The 21592-nt window shown below is 36.4% G+C and overlaps 1 protein-coding gene and 1 long non-coding RNA gene across 2 annotated transcripts; one reads left to right on the forward strand and one right to left on the reverse strand.

Moving 5' to 3' along the window:
• Nucleotides 1-10511: 10511 nt before the first annotated feature.
• On the reverse strand, nt 10512-15596 carry LOC126818512 (uncharacterized). The gene is made up of 3 exons (XM_050545974.2): nt 15495-15596; nt 14266-14309; nt 10512-13024 (listed from the first exon to the last, which is right to left on the reverse strand). Exons 2-3 carry the CDS (start codon nt 14291-14293, stop codon nt 10533-10535), a joined length of 2520 nt encoding a protein of 839 aa, XP_050401931.1. The 5' UTR covers nt 14294-14309; nt 15495-15596; the 3' UTR covers nt 10512-10532.
• LOC126818522 (uncharacterized) lies at nt 14859-19223 on the forward strand. The gene is made up of 2 exons (XR_007679257.2): nt 14859-14972; nt 18738-19223. It is a non-coding gene; the product is annotated as an uncharacterized LOC126818522 (long non-coding RNA).
• The last annotated feature ends 2369 nt before the right edge of the window (nt 19224-21592 follow it).

The following is a 21592-nucleotide window of genomic DNA, read 5'->3' on the forward strand; positions in this document are numbered from 1 at the left end:
CTTGGAGCGGACCTGGTGCGTGTTTACTAGCTGGAGCCAGTAGTTACCTATCTTAATGTGTCACAAAAAGGTCATCCTCGGTTACCCAGTGTACTCATTCCGTTCTACTCCACTATACCCTGGGTTAATCCATAGGGTTTCCACGATTTCAAATTATCTGCGCTGGCCTAGAATGTAGCTACAGTCTACAAACCAACCAGAAAACAGTTTACAAACCAATCGTTTCGCCTTCGTTTTTATAAGGGTAGATAACCATATTCATGTCCATTTACTGAATGATTTATGTAAATAATGAATATATTTATAATTTATTTATATTTAATTGTATTATCAAAATCTGTTGTCTGTGTTGTTGATTTCAAATATGTATAACATCTACATGTTTGACTTTTGTTATTACTATTGGTTCTTTGTCTGAAATATGTCATTCTGTTATGTTTATTATTATTGAACTTATACTTGGCAATTTGATTCACAATAACTTGTCTACGATATCACGTGGACATAAAATTCCGGGAACGAACGATTCTAAATAAAACTAATGACCCTACATTATTAAATGAACGTCTGGTCTTTATTAACATAACATATAATTGGTTGTTAATTACACATTTCGAAAAGGCCAACTCCTAACATTGTCCGATGAGAGTTACTTACCTTTGCCAACTTCCTTTTCAAAAAACAATTTATGGGATTGGTCGATAAAAATAGCACAATCATCAAGGGCGGATAACTTGAAAACGTGTCTCCCCCATAGATTAATCCAGGGTATAGTGGAGTAACGGAATGAGTACACTGGGTAACCGAGGATGCAAAAAAAGGTATAAAATCCCCAACCTCCGTTTTTGCCTGAAATCTACCACGCCCCCAAAATATCATAATCCAGCACAGAAACACTATAATCTCACTAATATTCCGCTTCGAATTGTTATTCATTGTTTTGCGATGGGTATATTGCAGACCTACCCTTTCCATCACCTGTAATGGTGTGGTAAAGTTGATAGATTAAACCTGCTTAGTTCGGGGAAATAGATTTCTCAATTGATAACACAAGACAGGGTTTTAAATAAGTTTATATAATCCACAAATGACACATGATACAGTTTAAGGGGAAGATCAACGATTTTCAACAAGGTTTCCATAAATCTTAAATATACTATTCAAAAAAAGTAGGGGATATTTGATTTTGGGGGCATAATACTAAAATATGCAAATGACTACGAAAAAAGTCACTATAGAACCTAACAGAAGAAACATTTCCAGTTACATGTGACGCCCAAACGCACCAATAGCTACCGCATGGAATGCAGGTGATGCTTGGGATCATCATGGGGGTCCAACCCAAGATTTGCACGACTCTGACTTTGAATGTTACAGTCATTGTGGCATTGAATTCCAGGGTGGAAACATCAGTTTAATTGTTTTAGTGACCAGAAAACAAATTTTGATATGCGTCGGCTTACCCAAAATGAAAGGTTACGTGCCCTTGGCATGCTACAGATCGGCACAACACAGGCGGTTGTGGCGCGGACGATGAATGTTTCTCAGTCTGTCATAAGCAGGCTATGGTCCAGATACCGTGATACACACTCTGTTCAGGACAGACCACGCTCAGGTCGACCAAGGGCGACAACTCAAGCCCAGGATCGATTTATCCGTACATTGGCCTTGAGAAATCGTGTCATCACAGCAAATCAGATCAGCGCTCGTCTTCAAACAGACACTGGTGTGAGAGTGAGTGGCCAGACGATTCGGAATCGACTGCATAGGGGTCACCTTCGCGCCCGACGTCCTCGCGTGATCCCTTGTTTGAGAGATCATCACATTCAGGCAAGACGTCGTTGGTGTAGGGATCGTCAACACTGGGATAATCGACGCTGGAGCAATGTGATGTTTTCAGATGAGTCAAGGTTCACTGTTGATTTTTTGGACAGACGTAGGAGGGTGTGGCGTCGTCGAAACGGGCGCTTCCAAGACGTTAACGTCATCAGACATGATCGATTTGGGGGTGGTTCTGTTATGGTGTGGGGAGGCATCACTGTTGCTGGAAGAACGGCTTTACATGTTGTTGCAGGGCGTGTTACAGGCCAGTACTACCGGGACAACATCTTGGCAGTCCATGTTGTGCCGTTCGCACGACGTCATGGCCGCCGTTTCATCTTCCAGGATGACAACGCAAGATGTCACAGGGCCAGAATCGTTACAGGTTACCTCCAACAACAGAACATCACCACATTACCTTGGCCAGCACTGAGTCCCGACCTCTCCCCCATCGAGCATGTCTGGGACATGCTTGGACAGAGGTTACGTCAACGTCAACAACGTCCTGCCAATGTCCAAGAACTTGCTGCTGCGTTGCAACAGGAATGGGACAATCTGGACCAAAATGACCTTAGACGTCTCATTAGGAGTATGCCGCGTCGGATCAATGCTTGTTTGGCAAACAGAGGAGGATTTACCCGTTACTGACTTGGTTGTGATGCTGTGGTAACTTTGCTGTTTGACCCCGGGTGTCATTTTACCCTTATAATGCTCAGTCTGTGCCTTACTTAGTCTAACGATCATTTGGAATAAATCGATGAATGTGAACTTCATTTCATTTTGTCATTTGTTTCTTCGTCAGTTTCATTAGGTGACTTTAATAACACTTAAAAATCAAATATCCCCTACTTTTTTTGAATAGTATATATATATATATATAGATAAATAATCCCCTCTGTAACACAAGCAAAGTTTTTTGTAAGCGAGAAATTAATTTTTATTAAACCGGAAGTGACATAGTTGGTTCAACACGCTCACTGGTTTCTATAGTAAGCATACAGATTTGGCACAAGTTTATTGCTGTATTGTGTTCACGCGTTGTCCTTTGGCCAAAAATCTGATCAAATGGGTTGTTTATTAGGATATTATAAACACAAATTTATGTTTGTTTTAAAGTTTAGTACACAAAGCCGTCGCAGAAATTCACTCACACTGAACAGTACGCTGCGCCCCAATTCACGCCACATGGCTAATTGTTGACATCACGTGGTTTGATCGACAGCTTGCAAGTGAGAGATGTTTCGTCTGCTTGAATGTTTTTGTGCGTGCTGAGTCTGCTGACAGTGTTTTTATTTACTTCAAGGGACTTGTGGCACATATATATTCAAATAAATATATAAATTTCCAAAGTATTTTAACGTCAGACACCAACGTATTGGAATATAAAACATCTATTCTATGGGTCTACAGTAACATTCGACCCCAGCCATTCTCAAGAGGAAATGGAAGAAAAAAGGAAAAGCCGTTCGCGTCGACATTATGTGCTAAAATGCACTATATTACATGTCTTACATGCCCATAATTTCGAAGCAGACGAAATACATGTCACTGGCAAGTTGTCAATCAAACCACGTGATGTAAACAATTAGCTATGTGGCGTGAATTGAGGCACAGCGTACTGTTCAGTTTGAGTGAATTTACGCGGCAGCTTAGTGTACTAAACGTTAAAAAACCCCATAAATTCCATGTTTATAATATCCAAATAAACAGCCCATTTCATCAGATTTTTGGCCAAAGTACGACGCGTGAACACATCCAGCAGTAAACTTGTGCCAAATCTGTATGCTTACTATAGAGACCAGTGAGCGTGTTGAACCAACTATGTCATTTCCGGTTTAATAAAAATTAATTTCTCGCTTACAAAAACTTTTTTGCTTGTGTTACAGAGGGGATTATTTATTTAAGATTTATGGAAACCTTGTTGAAAATCGTTGGTCTTCCCCTTTAAAACAATGAAATAAAACGCGTAGGAGCGTAGTCGATGCTGCTTGATCTACATGTATCTCATATAACCATGACCATTAAACACAATTTCTGTTGGTATTACACGTAACTATAACACAAAATATATTTATGTTTGGCAAGTTGGCCCTGAAAATATAATAGTTGCCATTATCCAAATATCTGTAACCAACAGTTCTATTAGTTATACATCCTACAATTATACCTTACAGTATTTAAATTACATATATAATCGTATATCAAACACGCATAAAACTCACAGTTAACCTTTCACAGTCATCTTTTAAAAGAAAGTTAAACTAAGTAGCTTACCCATTTGTGGAAAAGAGCCAGTATTGACCTTCGCTATTCTGTGGTAATGCTGCATGCATGTATTTTAGTTTTATCCCAGCTACACCTACGAATAACCAACCAGGACAGAGAATCTCAGATCACCTGATAACAAACATTTTCAGAAAGAGACCACCTTCATTACTGAAAGATTCCAACGAGTTATCCTTTCAACTTTACCAAAAAATATTCAAACTAAACCCATATAAGAACTAAGATATTTCAACCACAAAAATAAAATAAACCATAATCCGGAAAATATAATTCCAGACCCTTACAATAGAAAATCCACCACCAGAAACATTTACACTAATTTATATTAGCTCACAACCAAAACTATAAACTCACTAATTCAAAACTTCAAATAACAAAGACCCTGGCCAGGACATTCATTACCAACATTAATTGACAGTCACAAAACACAACCCTGTAACAGGTATTGCTTCATTGTTTAAAAAGTGGGATCAGAATGACCGTCTGACATGTTGAATCAGTATCAACAATAACGTACATTTTACTTAATGTTTATACTCAAAATGGTTGTTCTGTTTAGTCATTGGTTAATTGGAACACAAGACAAGGAATCAAAGGACAGAAAATATGCACTTTTTCAAAATTATAGATTAAAAGATACCATAATATGTTTCATCTATGCCATCAGTTATAGAAAGCAATTGCGCACAAGTAACAATTTATGAAAGCAAATCGTGATTTAAGATGAACCATCTTTCAAATGAGCGACGTTAAATTATTTGGTTAACCGAAAATGGAAACTAAACATTGTGTATCTACATACGTCTCTTCCTGTTTACATTTTAATTGTTTAAAATTAAACATGGATTTTTTTTTTTAAAACAATAATTGATTAGAAAATGTTACTTCATGAAAAAACAAATGGGAAAATTTTAATTTCTCTTCAAGATTATTTCATATTTATTGCAATATCTTTCCTGTAATATATTTATTTGTTTATTTAAAGGAGCCAAGTCGCTAATATTTGGGACTTAGAAATGGACAGAAATGGGTCGCAACGCATACAATAATGTAACATGAATGTATATAAATTGAATTACATTCAATCGATTCTTTTTTACTGTAATTTCTAATCAATTAGGTTCGCCGACATACGCCAGTATTCTTAATCGAATTTCAATCTCTAGCTTCTGGTTATTCCAGTCTACGCCGATAGTATTTATTGGACATGCTCTCCAGATAAGATTATAGCGTCAACGTTTGACATGACTTGTGGAATATGCCTAGCCTCGTTTTTCGAGTCCTTATTACAAATAGCACTGAAACGCATTATGGTACACGATTCGTGTACCAATTGTAAAATGTTCATTTTGTCTTAAATATTGGATACCGGAATGGCCATCTTTTCCCAGTAAGATCGCAACATCAACGTTGATTTAAACCGACAAATAAATCGTGTTTTCAATGTCGAAGATTTTGGATGATATTGAGTTAGAGACTTAGCTACTTTAAGGTGCCAACTTGACCGTGACTGTAAAGCCTACAGAGCCGAGCTGTGTATGAGATGCAAATCAGGCTGTCGCTGTGATAAACGCAATTATTAATGATTAGATGAATACGTAAAAGACGGCCAAAAGTATTCAAAATGTTATTTAGATAGTAATTTAAGCTTATCACCAACTAAATTGTAACTGAAACTTGGATGAAATGTCAACATTTCGTAGCTCTGAATTTACAATGTGTTAATTACATTTTACTTGTGATTGTGCAGTTTCTTTAGGACTGTGTTTTAATTTTTTTAAACTTTTATCAGTGCTTTATTTATATTCTAAATATTCAACTTTTAGTTTTTTTGTTTTTATTGGTAATTATGCTAATGTGATATAGTTATCAAAATATGAATTGTAAATATTTGTAATACTCATTTTGTAATATGCGATAATCTGAAACAACTATCAACATGTGAATTATATTCTATAGATCGAAGCTTAAAGTAGCCAAGTCACTAACTCAATATCATCCAAAGTCTTCGACATTGAAAACGCGAATTATTTGTCAATTTAAATCAACATTGATGTTGTGGTCTTACCGGGAAAAGATGGGCTTCTGATATTCAATATTTAACACAAAATAACATTTTACCATTTGTACACGAATCGTGTACCAGAATGCGTTTCAGTGCCATTTATAACAAGGGACTCGAAGTACGAGGCTAAAAATACTCCACAAGTCATATCAAACGGTGGCGTCATATTCTTATCGGGACAGCATGCGCAATAAATACAATCGGTGTAGACTGGAATAACCAGACGCTAGAGATTACCATTCGATTGGAAATTACAGTAAAAACAGAAAAGATTGAATGTAAATCAGGTTATATACATTCATATTACATGCGCTGCGACCCATTTGTGTCAATATCTAGGACCCAAATATTAGCGATTTATCTCCTTTAATATTGTTGATCTCTTTTATTTTAATTTCATCTCCGATTGCTTCACATAATTGACTGACACATTTCTTTAAGCCAATTACAGATTTTTTTGTGGTATAAAAAAAAAGATATATTATAATTCGGTGCTTAAGACACGGTGTAAAAACTATTTAAATTCGTTTTACGTAGTAAAGCCTATTCTTATTAGCTGTTTTTTTTGGGGGGGGGGGGGTTAATTAAAGAAAGAATGGTTTGAAATGGAAATTCGACTGGAATTTTGTGATTATGATAAAAGAAAGATAACTCCATTTTACTCCATGAAGGTGGGTTTTAAACTGACTCGAGATTATTAATGATATTAATGACCCCGGCAGAAAAAATAAATTTGACGCCTTGGTCCCAACCTTCCGAAATATACTCTAGTTCTGAGGGATGTAATTTGGAAATAAAGGCGCAATATAAAATCGATTTCCTCATAAGTGTTAAGCCCTTGAGTAGAACATGTATCTCCTGATCGTGATAGGTCAAAGTTGCTATAGGTGATCTGTGCATCAGTAAAAGTTTAATTCGAACGGTCTACGCATCTAGAAAGTACATTTAAAGTAGCTAAGTCTCTAACTCAATATCATACAAAATCTTCGACATTGAAAACACGATTTATTTGTGGGTTTAAATCAACATTGATGTTGTGATCTTACAGGGAAAAGATGGCCTTCTGATATCCAATATTTAAGACAAAATAAAAATTTAACAATTGAATCGTGTACCATAATGCGTTTCAGCACTATTTGTAATAAGGAACTCGAAAAACGAGACTAGGCATATTCCACAAGTCATGTCAAACGGTGACGCTATATTCTTATCTGGAGAGCATGCCAAATAAATACTATCGGCGTAGACTGGAATAACCAGAAGCTAGAGATTGAAATTCGATTGAGAATACTGACGTATGTCGCCGAACCTAACTGATTAGAAATTAGAGTAACCAGCGGCTGCCAGGCAGGATCCGCCCATATTTACGAGAGATGGATACAGAACAAGCTAAATAGAAAGTGATTTTTCCTACAATCAAGGGCAATAATTCATGAAGTTACAATTCGATATGCGCAAATATCGAAAGGAACTAAGATCTTTGGGTTATAAACATGCATTTCAAGTTTAATCAAAATCGGATTAAAATTGTGACCTCTACAGGCTCCACAATTCGCGTACAAGCGGCGGCCATTTTGTCCGGCAGTTTTGGTTTGATTTTCAGGAAATTCGAACTCAACCTTTATTACGGTGTAACGGTGACATAATCAAACGTTTTTTTAAATCGGATAATAATTGTGACCTCCAGAGGGACCACAAGCTAAACCAGCGGCTGCCAGGAAGGATACGCCCACATTTTCGAGAGATGGATAGAGAACAAGCTAACAAGAAAATGATTGTTCCTACTATCAAGGGCCATAATTCAGGAAATTACAATTCAATATGCGCGAATATCGAAATGAACTGAGATCTTTGTGTTATAAACTTGTGACCTCTATAGGGTCCACAACCTTGATATACCATATTTTTACGCTATTTCAGAACGAACGGAGTCGTATTTAGGGTGTAACGGTGATATAATAATACAGCTTTTTGAATGGGATAAAAATTATGACTTCTATAGGGTCCACAAGCTAAAAACGCGATTTTTCGTACAGTCAGGGGACATAATTCAGGAAGTTAATGTCCGATATGCGCGAATATCGAAAGGAACCGAAATCTTTGGGTTATAAACTTACATTTCAAGTTTCAACAAAATCGGATAAAAATTGTGACCTCTATAGGGTCCACAACCTTGATATACCATATTTTTACGCTATTTGAGAACGAACGGCGGCCATTTTGTGTGTCAATTTTGAGCCGATTGTCACGAAATTCGACCTCAGCTGTCCTTAGGGTGTAACGGTGATATAATAATAGGTTTTTTTAAATCGGATAAAAATTATGACCTCTATAGGGTCCGCAAGCTAAAAACGCGATTTTTCGTACAATCAGGGGCCATAATTCAGGAAGTTACGGTACAATATGCGCGAATATCGAAAGGAACCGAGATGTTTGGGTTATAAACTTACATTTCAGGTTTCAACAAAATCGGATAAAACTTGTGACCTCTATAGGGTCCACAACCTTGATATACCATATTTTTATGCTATTTGAGAACGAACGGCGGCCATTTTGTCTGTCAAATTTGGGCCGATTTTCACGAAATTCGAACTCAGTCGTCCTTAGGGTGTAACGGTGATATAATAATACAGCTTTTTAAATGGGATAAAAATTATGACTTCTATAGGGTCCACAAGCTAAAAACGCGATTTTTCGTACAGTCAGGGGACATAATTCAGGAAGTTAATGTCCGATATGCGCGAATATCGAAAGGAACCGAAATCCTTGGGTTATAAACTTACATTTCAAGTTTCAACAAAATCGGATAAAAAGTGTGACCTCTATAGGTTCCACAACCTTGATATACCATATTCTTACGCTATTTGAGAACGAACGGCGGCCATTTTGTCTGTCAATTTTGGGTCGATTTTCACGAAATTTGAACTCAGTCGTCCTTAGGGTGTAACGGTGATACAATAATACGGGTTTTTAAATTGGATAAAAATTATGACTTCTATAGGGTCCACAAGCTAAAAACGCGATTTTTCGTACAATCAGGGGACATAATTCAGGAAGTTATGGTCCGATATGCGCGAATATCAAAAGGAACCGAGATCTTTGGGTTATAAACTTACATTTCAAGTTTCAACAAAATCGGATAAAAATTGTGACCTCTATAGGGTCCACAAGCTAAAAACGTGATTTTTCGTACAAACAGGGACCATAATCCATAAAGTGTCGATCCGATAGCCTACATGCCAATATCGAAAGCAGCCGAGATCTTATGGAGATAAACCTATATTTCAAGTTTCGTCAAAATCGGATAAGAATTGTGACCTCTAGAGTGTCCACAAACAAATTGTGGACGGACGGACGGACAGGGGCGACGGCATAATACGTCCACATGAAAATGTGGGCGTATAAAAAGGCGATTTTTCGGACAATCAGGGGCCATAATTCAGGAAGTTACGTTCCGATGGGCGCAAATCTCGAAAGGATCCAAAATCTTCGCGTTATAAACATGTATGTCAAGTTTCATCAAAATCGGTTCAAAATTGTGACGGACAGGGGCGACGACAATATACGTCCACATGAAAATGTGGGCGTATAAAAACAGAAACGATTGAATGTAAATCAATTTATATACATTCATATTACATTATTATATGCGTTGCGACCCATTTGTGTCAATTTCTAGGACCCAAATATTAGCGACTTAGCTCCTTTAATAACAGTTGTTGTACAAGTAAATCATAGGTTTGATTGAGCCCGATGACGCAATATCGGAGATAAACATGTATCCCGGACAAGCACACCCACAGAATGTCATCTCGACAATAAGGATGCACTTTCATGCTGCTCCGGTTAACTAAAGAAATGATGTTGGCTATCAACACTTTTCGTCCTATAATTCTGTTGGTTACATCTTGGCCTACTTACAGATACAGTCTGATTCTCTGTCATATCACTCAATTGGGTAAACCGTACCTCTTTCGATGGTTTTAATGCTTATGTTGGCTGAAAAACTGATACTATTAAGCCTTAGTGAAATGTGACCAGACTGCTGGAAAAGGGATGGAAAAAAAAGTGTACGTATACATTTTTCATTTTTGGTGGTGATTTGACAGGAAATGGTCCCAATATATGCTCGCCGCTTTATATTTGGCGTTTAGGATTGGTTCTTGTATTTACTGTTTTGATACAGGAGGTGATGTAAACATGTCTGATTCTAGGATATTACCATCTCATATTTCTTACGGAATCTCGCTTTAGAATAGTGTAATATGTTTTAATAGGTGTCGCACCCCAGACACGGTCTTCCCACTGTTACTTACAAAATAAAGTAGATAACATACACTTTTGTAGAAAATATTTTTATTTATATGAACTTAATCGCTAAAGATACCGCTGGAATGAGTTTTTCAGTATATGTATATAATCGTATATAAAACTGACGTGTGGAATTAACTGGTAAAGTATATGACATATAGTTTAGAGCAGTGTTTATTTCTGGGACATCTCTGGAAATAGAATCTGTAAGAAGAATGCCAATGACATCATTCTTTGCCGAATAAGCTTGTATTGTTATACCCGTGTTTATTGGAGGTACCGATACACGAAACATTGGTTGAATGATACTTGAAACCCGTAGGCCATCCCGTATTAAGGACGGATCAAGTTTTTCTATAAATGTAGATATATTACACGTTGTTATGCCGACCTGTGCGAATGCGTCTATCACACTTAATACATCAATCCCAGTATCATAAGCAGCTCGCACGGCCCCACACGCAGCCTGCACAAATCCATCATTAGATTTCCAGTAGAGTTGGTTGGCTTTCAGGAAAGCTTCAAATGCATATCTTATGTTTATTCCGTAAACTGTGGACATAAGATAGAATACGTGATTGAAGATACCACTGCTAAAGTGAACATCCATTCTTTTCTTAAACTGGTTGATGTGTTTTATTGAATTACCATCTTTTGTAGGATCGTCAAAATACCGAAATGCTTCTCCTTGAGTTTTCATGAGATCACTTCCAACTAACCAGTCATTGGTCTGGAAGAACGCTTCAGCTGCTTCTCCAGCCATATCAGAAAAAGATTCATCGATTCCACCCGATTCGCCTTTGTAACGCAAGTTCGAGTGTAGAGTGGTTATGCCATGTGCTAACTCATGGCTTACAACATCCATGCTAACTAGAGGAAAGGTCATGAAATTACCATCACCAAACGTAAGAACATTGCTGTATGGGTTGTAAAAAGCGTTGTCAATATTTACTCCGTAGTGGACTTGAACGACAGGTTTCTTTACCATGGGCGGGATACCGTACCATTGTTGATACATTCTACCAGAGGTACTAGCAAAAAAGTAAGCATCCAGAGCTGGCGAAAATGCCCCATTTATGGCATCAAGATATCCAGCCGAGCATGTAAAGTTTGCCGTTTCCGGAGCGAAAACGAACATAGATCCTTCCAAATCAACAACCTTTACAAACTGATTCTCAAGAAAACACTGATCACCTACTATCTGGGGATTAAGGCAACGAGGTGGTACCCCGTAAGAATACTGCTTTGTTTTAGTATTGCCTCCGATTCCAACGGCTATTGTGGGACATGCATTGATTGGAAAAACAGTCGTCATTAACGGAAGTGGATCTATGAAATTTGCAGGATTGTTGGTCCCAATTGGAATATTGTTCGGAAAAGGGTTGTTTGGATTATTTGTTGGAATTGGATTGTTGGTGGGGATTGGAATGTTTGTCGGTATGGGAATAGGATTATTGGTTGGAATAGGATTATTGGTTGGAATAGGATTGTTAGTGGGAATAGGATTATTGGTTGGAATAGGGTTGTTAGTGGGGATGGGGATGGTAGCTCCGGGGTTTACTGTTAAGGGACGTGGAAGTGTAACCGGGCCATTAGTAGCTGGAAGGGGAATAGTAATAGGATTGTTGGTGATTTGGTTGGGTACTGGTGCTGGAATTGCAGTTCCTGAATCGGTTGGTAATGGGTTGGGATTTGTGGCTACATCAGTGGTAATTTGGGGAGGAATAGGACCTGGGTTAATGGTGGTAATAATATTAGTCTGAACAACGGGTACAGTTGTCGGGGGCAACGTCTGGGGAACAGCTGTGGGCAGTGGATTTACAATTGTTGGTCCAGCATTATTACTCGTTACTGGTATACCTTGAACTGGTGGGTTGATAGTTGATAAAAGGTTAATGGCCGGAATATTTGGGTCAAGCTGTGCAGTTGTCCCCGGATTCCAATACCAATCTGTTGATGCAGTCGGTCCCGCGAATCGATATATTTTATTAAAGGAGTCAAGAATCTGCCAACTACATCTATCAATGACATAAAAAGGTTGTAATTGTAACTGAGGAATAAATAATTCCACCTCAAAGGCCCTATGAGCTATTTTCTTATCGTCAACAAAGATAGTATCAACAATATGTTGATCGTTTATATTCACATTGTCCGTCAAACCTTCAGCTGCTAAAACCATTAGTACCGCATCGGGTGGTGTCAAATTACAGTCTTTTTCTAGAGGCAGATCATTGTCAATGTTCAAGACTATGGTTCCTGTAACAATGCCTCGCAAGTAATTTCCTTGGTCATCAACACAGGCTTCTACTCCTGCACCTGTCACGGGTTTTCCTTGAAACAATTCTTTGTGTCGACTTTTAGTAATACCCTGAGCTGTCTGGATTGTTGCTGTTCTCATTAGGTCTACGTCTGGAGGCAGACCAAGTACAGCTTTTAACGATGTTGCTGTTGTAGAATAAAGTCGGGCATGTTTTAAGTTCATAACCATGTTCTCGACGTCGACAACAAGAGCCGAATTAACGATATTGATGAAGCACAGAACTGCAACAACAAAAAAACTTGGGTTAGTAAAATATAACGGTACCGTTATTCTCTTGATTAAAACGCTTGTACCCTAGTTGTAATATAATAAAATCAGTAATTGTGTTTCTATAAAATTATGGCTTGTGTAATTGTGTTAATCTTGGTTAGGCAGTTAGTTTGAATTAACTTAGGTTTTGATTGATTGTACTCATTTAAGAATCAAAGATATTAGAGTATTCCGATAAGTATGTTGCGGTTGTCATTAAGATAATACCATTTACAAAGGTCTAATTACAAGCATTTACATGTAAGAAAGTAATTTTGCAAAAAATGTAAAATCCTTAATATGTAACCTTCGGTCGGAAAACATTCGAACTACGAGGAAAAGTACATTATTTCCAAAATACCTGTCATATTTCAAGCCAGGCCCATTTTACAATCTACAAACGTTTACATAGCAGCTATTATGTTATAATATCTAAACTTCAATAACATTTATTAAATTAACCACAGAGCAGCAAAACTATACAACGGACTAAAATTATAACATTGACCCGTTTTTATCCAGAGAGAGAGAGAGATATAAGGGGGGGGGGGATCTTCAGTAGTGGGAGAAACCCGCGAGGTTGGACAGGTGACCCTACTCCTTCAAGCGGTGAATCGAAACCATGCCACTAGACTTAATGACAGACCTTTCACGCACACGCGTTAAACTACTAGCCCATCCAACCCCCGCTGTTTAAGGAGGACAGTTAAGATCGAACAATACGAATTGCTTCCAAATTCTATTCTACGATTCGTCTGATCGGGTTCATGTAAATTAATGTACAAATGAAATCTGCATATAACAACGTTCTTTACTGATAATTTGCTCTTTTGAGATCTTCACTGGTTTGTAATACGGAATTTTCGATTTGAAAGGTTTAACTTTACTGCTACTAAGGTTAGTTTGCATATGACATTATTTAAAATAATTACATATATTTTCTTGATAGAAGTGATAAAAATCGAATAATGTGTTGTCTTTAATATATTTTGTTTTCATTCTTATATTTTGATTGAGCTAGGAACGTCAAACCTCAACGTCGATTAATTTTTAAACAGCATCAATAACAACATTTCTCAAAAATATATTTACAAGAATTTAATACTTTGGACAAAACGTTGCTGGTTCCAATAAGTTGTTCATGGTGGCTACTTTAACTTTACTACTATGAGCCCGGTGTGCATTAGCCTAATTATATATAAACGTGTCTTACCTGTGCATACTAATATACCCAACAGCATGGCGCCACTCTTGTTCCTGTAACCAAATAAATAATAACGAGATATATTAATTGTGTTTATTTTATACGTTGTGGTGAATTTGAACGAATATAAACTTTAAAAAATATCTCGTGACAAAACACAGTTACTTCCCTTTATATCAGCTAATGTATAGTCATATATTTTTTGTGCAATGTAATCTAGAAAAATACTAATTTAAAAAGTGTGTGATCTATATAATGCTGACCACAATCGCATTTCCTATGTGCCTATTTGCATAATTTACCTTGGTTTAAATAGTCAATCTGATTAATTGATATTTTTTGTAGTTGAATTACATTAGATAAAAGTCGGGCTTAATGTGGTTTATTTTTTGTGAGTTTTATAGTCCAGCTTAGCCCACAGTATGATTCTTTGATTTTCATTTCATTCTCATTTTAATGAAATTTAAAGTAGATCCTTTTTTACTTTTAATTTTTTGTCCCTCGAGCCTTTGATCTAATTAGCCATAATAATTCGATACTTAAAAAAAATCATCTGTCACGAGTTGCTGTTGCTAAAATTTCGGAAATAGTGATAACTTCATAATCTGCTGAGGACTTGTGACGCCCCTTATATTATTAGCCTTAAATACGTACTTGTGCGATGTGGATAACAACAGGAATCTTCGAAACAAGTACCCCATACAAACATTGACGTAGTAAGTATATACGTACCCAATGACAAATTTTCAATGTTCATAATTATTCAGCTTTATAAAACTTACAGCTACAATGTCTTATCAAACAACCACCTTTTAAAAGATGCGAATTAGGGCCCAAAAATTAAGAAACTTGTCAATAAATAGGATACATCTTACATTGAAGTATATATAACATATTATTAAAGATATTTTGATCTTTTAAATATGCTGTGTGTCATGTTTTTGTAGATATAATAATATACGTAGGTTAGATGGCAAAGTCTTGAATATTTATTTAAACTTTTTAATCCTTCTAACAATACCGAGACAACGAAATAAATTGTATAATATATTGCTATAACTCCATAGTTAAATACACTATACATATTTTCTACTTGTTATGTCTGTTTACTGGTTTTGTGTTTTATTAAGAAGTTAAAACTTGCTGCATTGTCTTTTAAACTTATAGTTTGTTTATAGTATATCTTCACCAAGAAAACAATTTTGCCAGGAACAGTATTATAAATATTGCTAACTTACCATATATATTAGTTTCAAAATTTATAAATCTCTATGAGAGAAATGAGATGTTTCCTTTTCTTCGTTGAGTTATTAATTGTCTAGTTGGGAGATAACATTTAAAATAAAGTTCGATTAATGAACATAAGCTTTATGAACAGATAAATGATCAATTAGCACATGATTTTTCCTGATTTTTATCTTGTCTATACAGTTTTTATTCTTTGTCCTCTAAACACGATTCTCTTTAAGTAACCTTGCGTTATTTCATTTTTTTAAATTTGTAACCGTTGCGGCTATAATAAGCCTACACGCCATGTTTTACGGAAGAGATTAAACTGTTTCATTATGAAAAATAAACACAGAAGGTAAACTCGAAAGATTAAAAATGTGGAGATTTTATAATTTTATAGTCAGTTAATTCTTTCAAACCTCCATTTTACACAAGGAAAGCAAATGTTCATTCCTTGAATAGAACAAAAATATCTTGATTTTCATATTACAATAACTTTATTCTTATCTAAATAAAACACATCATGTTGTCTACATGTCGGCTTAACCATTTGTTTATCCTTGAATTACTGATTCTACACGACATCATCAATGTCTATGTGCATGTATTAGATATTGCACATATTGTACACTAATTTTAGTAAAATAGCTATGAATCGAATTGTAGAAAAGTTCGTCCGTTCACGCTTTTTATACCCCCGGATTTCAGCGTGGGCGTATAATGTCGTCACCCTTTCCGCCCGTTCGTCAGTCCGTCAACAATTCGCTTGTTAACGCAATGAAGGCTACAATATTTAAATTTTATTTTTTTAAAAATTTGGTGTAGAAAATGAGAGGACGAACCCTGTCGGAATGCCCTCTTCCATGAAAAACAATGAGAACGTGATACAGGCTAAAGTTTATAACGAATTTTATTTTGTTGAAATTTTGTGTGAAGCATTGGACTCGTAATAGAACGAAACCTATATCGACATTCAGCGTTCCATGACATTCTAGTCTGGACTTTCAGGCTACAATTTTCACTGAATCTTTATTTGCATTTTTGTCATGATATGATAAGGCCCATCGGTTTTCTGCATTCCGAAAACTTTATGAACGCGATAGAGGCTACAAATTGTTATGGATTTTGAATCTTTGGGGTCATCAGGACGCACCTTATATTGGTATAGGTTTTCGGTTAAGGAGGCATAACACTGGAACAAACGGTCCCTCCCTGTGCTGGAGGTATAGGGCTTCTATCGCCAGAAATGCTATTTCTATTGAACCTACAATTAATTTACCACGTGACAGTTTCTCCACTCTTCGATTTTCTCTTTCCAAGCTAGCAGCTTGACGCTCAGTCCTTCAGAGAACCAATAACAAAAGGAACGAACAAATGAACAGAACCACAAACCCCATTCTTCTGGTCTTGTCGAATGACAAGGCGGATCTTGTCTTGTATAGTCTGATCTATTCTCCTATCCGTTGTCCGGTTTTGTCGTTTATTAATGGTGGCTGTGGTTCTGTTCATTTGTTCGTTCCTTTTGTTATTGGTTCTCTGAAGGACTGACCGACACGCTACTAGCCTTGGAAGACGAAATCGATCGAAGAGCGGGGAAACTGTCACGTGGTAAATTAATTGTACACGATTTTTGTAGACCTAAATGTAGACTGTATGAATAGGGTGTACATTTCGTCAGTTACTTGCGGAAAGCGATTCACCGGTTATTGCCCTTAACATAATTGCATTTTCCATTGTCTTTGAATTTGGAAAATTTTGATTTCATCGTAAATAATTTCAATCAGAAATGTATTTTGTCTACTGCTTTTCCTGACGTTTTCGTGTGTATGACGGCAGATCAAGGACATTCTTTTAAAAAGGCCTGAGAACACCCACGTTCAACAAGTGAAGCAACGGAGAATTCCCGATTTGTTACTCTATTTTTACGGTTTCAGTGAACACGTTTCTCTTTACCCAATTAGGATAGATTGCTCGAGTTATTCCCCTTAAATCCTAGGAAGTGTTCTGATAATAGCTCAAGTAAATACTTTGACATTTACTTCGTTAAAGACAAGATTCCTTGATAATCGTCTTTGATCAGCAATTAGACTTGAATTATCATTCGTTCTTTTGTCAAGGTAATTGCTTTTTTAACAGTATTAGGTTGATATTTAGGTAATACAATTTGACGAGGAATCATCTTTAAGAAAATACGCCAAACTGTTTAAAATAATCTGACTGGCGATCTAATAACGAGTTTAAACCGGCGGGCCTAGGATTTCGAACTAGACCATAGTCTATTGCCTATTTCTCTGAATAAAACTGGAATGTAAAATGTAACATATCGGATGTGTATTGTTATATTTACGTCAGCTGATTCCATCGTTCGAAAACGTGGAAAATAATAAAAAAAAACACGTGCAACAGGGCGATGGAACAGCCATTGCAAAGCGAACATGGAATAAACACAACAGCTTTTCACAACCTTGGGATCTTCGTGGTGTGTAGCTAGACTGTTAGGAAAATAAGGACACAGGTGTAGGTAAGGATGCCCTTAGGAGTTAATTAGGAGCTAGCGCCACCAAATATTATTATCAACCACAGCACCGTTACGATCATTACGCCTTTAGTCTCAAACTCGCATATGAAATGTTGACGAGACATTCATTTCCTTCATATTCTATCACTTGTAAATAGTTTTTCTTTCAATATTGGCTACATTGTATCTTGGCTTCATTTTAGTAGTCATAGACAAGCAGGAAAAAGTTATAGAGATTGACAGCTTGATACAATCAGGTCAAGTAAACATGACGTATTTAGATGTGAGTCCCTGGTTTTATTCCCTATAGCGGTCATTACTATTGTAAATGTGTTTCCAGTGTCAAGTTGATTATATACTAGACGAGACAAAGGATAATTTATATTGTATCTTCAATTGTATGGTTTATCAAAAATTAACAATCATTAGTCATAATCATAATGCATTTTCTAATGTATAATGCATTTGTCGTTTGAACAGGCGCGTAAATATAGATATCTTAACCATCAAATAACAACACGATCCCGAGGAAAATAAGAAATGTATAAAACTGTTCCATTTGTGTGAAGTGATTGTATGGAAAACTTAGACTTAATAGCCTAACTTAAGTCAATGGAATTTGGGTGCAGTAACTGGATAGAAAACTTAAATTTACTCTCAAGTCTATGGACAACGTTACTTGATTGATCTTCAGTCTATGGCCATGGGTAACACCCGTCTTTTTCTATTACAGGAGTCATTTATAGTGATTGACAGCCTAATGGAGAAGCCCTTTCGCTGTAGTGGACCTGATTGTTACACAATCTAATTAAAATTATAACCATAAGGCTACATTACTCAGCTCGACTATTTACATAGATATATAAATATTAATAAAAGACGGATGACCATTCAAACCAATGTGATGTTGAGTACAAACTGAAAGTCATGTTAGACGGCTGATAACTTCTTGGTTGGATTTGGGGGCTAATTTTATGGTAACGAATTATTCTCCGCTTTTGAATATTTATTCTTTTTATGTGATTTTTATACTAGGATAGTTCAAAAATAAAAGACTTTGTTGGCCTACTGATATTCCTTTAATGTTGGGGGGCTATTGTTTGCTAGGTCAAGGATCCTTATTAATACGTCGTATATATCAAAAGTTCTCTGTTATTGGAATATTTATTCTGTGCGAATGAATTTCTACCATGTTAATAAAAGAATGGGCAATAAATAATCTTTTAAATTCGGGTTCAGGTAATCATGATGACATAATTCTAGATTTAGTGATTATTTAGTTATACAGACATAAAAGCATAACCGATCTACTTCTCAAATTGGAAACGTGACTAGAGACATTCTGAAAATCGTGACGATTTCAATATCCTAATCATTAACTTCCTTCCATGTTTAACATCATACACCAGCCATCACCATAGGTAGTTTATATACTCTTCAAAAAAGTAGGGGATATTGAAATGCAAATACTTATGCAGGTTGCGATATGATATTCATGGACATTTGACATGCTTTGAGAGTATGTTCACAGATGAAGAACTTATCGCCTCAACAGAACCATTGAGGTGCACATGCGACACGCAATAGCGCCATACAAAGGGGAAGGGGTTCATTGTCAAATTTGACACTTCAAGGAAGAGTTGATGAAAACTGCTGCGTGCTGATTTATCTATCCACGTTTGCTTTCCTATCGGTTATTGCATAAGATTTACTGTTTAGCGTATCTTTGCTTTAGTGTGTTACGTTTAATTTAATCGGGAGACGTGTTCGTTGACGTCAACGTCAACCGACAACACTGCAAGGATTGGCCGTGGCACTGCAAGAGGAGTGGGTCAGATTGCCCCAAATCATTATTGGTTGCTTAGGAGCATGCCACGACGAATGGCTGAATGTCTGAGGATCGGTGGAGCAATTGCTCATTATTAAGACAAAAATCAAAAACGTCCATTTTCGCTTTTGACGGTGTATCTCTTTGCGCGTAAAATGGGGCCTTCAGATAAGCCGCCCATGTGTAGGCAATTGGCCTGTTATTAACATACACTGGTTACCTCTAATAAAACAGCAGTGTATGATGTTATCCCCTACTCTTTTTGAAGAGTATAGATCTGAGCTAAATCGACATGCTAATTAATGCACGTTCAAATTTCTGGTGGGTGAAATCAACAATCAAATATGTATTTAAATATGTTACGATGATATTGTAAAATATAATTAGTGGTGACAGGCGCTGTCCACAAGATATGCTTACCATGTTCAAAATAGTTTTCAATGTTAGATCTACACAGTCTCAAAGTGTGTCGACACTCTCGAATTTATGCATAGGGTAAGTTTTGTATATCAGCAATTTTTAGCGCCAACACCGCCATTATGTTTCCGATATTTATTCAGTATATCACCTCCAGAATCATACCCTTTAAAACGTTTTACAGCTGTGAAGTTTAATTTCGGTTCAGGTGATAAAATGTTTATATTCTATTAATAACATGACAGATTATATTTATTTTCAAAGAAGTAAAACGCGTCATTACCTTATAAACACTAGAAGAGGTGGACAGGGGTCATGCTTAATTTAAGACCACGTGTCTTGATAGGTGTCGATATGTATTTCTACTGTTTCGATCTAAATTTGGAAGCTGGACGAATGACGAAAGTCGTTTTTAAAGCTCACCAATGAGGAACCGTTAACGGAAGTAGAACCCGAGTCATTTGTTACCATGTAAGGGGCATTAAGTGTCTAAGAAGCCAACAATAATAGCATTTAAGTGGTAATTGTCTACTGACGTCAAGTATCTATATCATGTCGGAGTTAACTCTAATACGTTAAGTCTATTATATACCTCATCGACTCTGTCAGTTTAACTATATAGTAATAATGTAAGCTAAAAATTCTAACGGTACTTTTAAAACCTGATATCGGTTTAGGATCAGTTTTAATTTAATTGCTACATAAATATGTTCAGAGATTCGCCCACACCTTCAATGGTATGCTTATAAAGTATGTCAGATGTTTCGGTGATAAGGCTGGTGATTTACAGTAAATCCTGGAGACAACCACCATAACGCCACGACTCATACAGTCCCTTTCAACTAAGGCATGTGTTCTAAAGACATCAGTATTAAATTTCGTACTAAATCCGTATAGAAGCAATCTTTATTACTTAGTCTAGATATTATTTATCTTTAGTCTTTTATCAACATAATTTAAATAGCTAACAGATATATACGGTCTGGTTGTAAATAATTAGCAGTTTTGTTTTCGAAATACATTTGCAAGAAGGTCTGGCAGAATCGAAATCTGGTATATTAAAAATACAGTTACAACGTCTTTATATTTATAGTTTATTCGGCGGTGTGTGTGTGCAAGAAAACGAAAGTGGTATGATTTGCTTTCTAACGAGTAGGCGATGGACTGGAAGTTCGCTTCAACAGCATAATACCTTGTGCAAAACTTCCGTCACTATTTAGTAGACGATATTCAATGGACAACAACATTTTGTATAAATAGTAGGGTTGAACCCAACCCCTAGAAAGTTGAATCTCTAAATTGTGGTTCAATTCGTTTCGACATTTACAAATATATGCTAAACT

The sequence above is a fragment of the Patella vulgata genome, chromosome 4 (genome assembly GCF_932274485.2).
Source record: "Patella vulgata chromosome 4, xgPatVulg1.2, whole genome shotgun sequence".
Classification (NCBI taxonomy): domain Eukaryota; kingdom Metazoa; phylum Mollusca; class Gastropoda; family Patellidae; genus Patella; species Patella vulgata.

Excerpts from the sequence above, each read along its gene's own strand:
- LOC126818512 (XM_050545974.2), bottom strand. The coding sequence starts at position 14,293 with ATGCTGTTGGGTATATTAGTATGCACAG. Across the intron at positions 13,025-14,265 it reads GGGTATATTAGTATGCACAG|TTCTGTGCTTCATCAATATC; the intron begins GTAAGACACGTT and ends TTGTTGTTGCAG.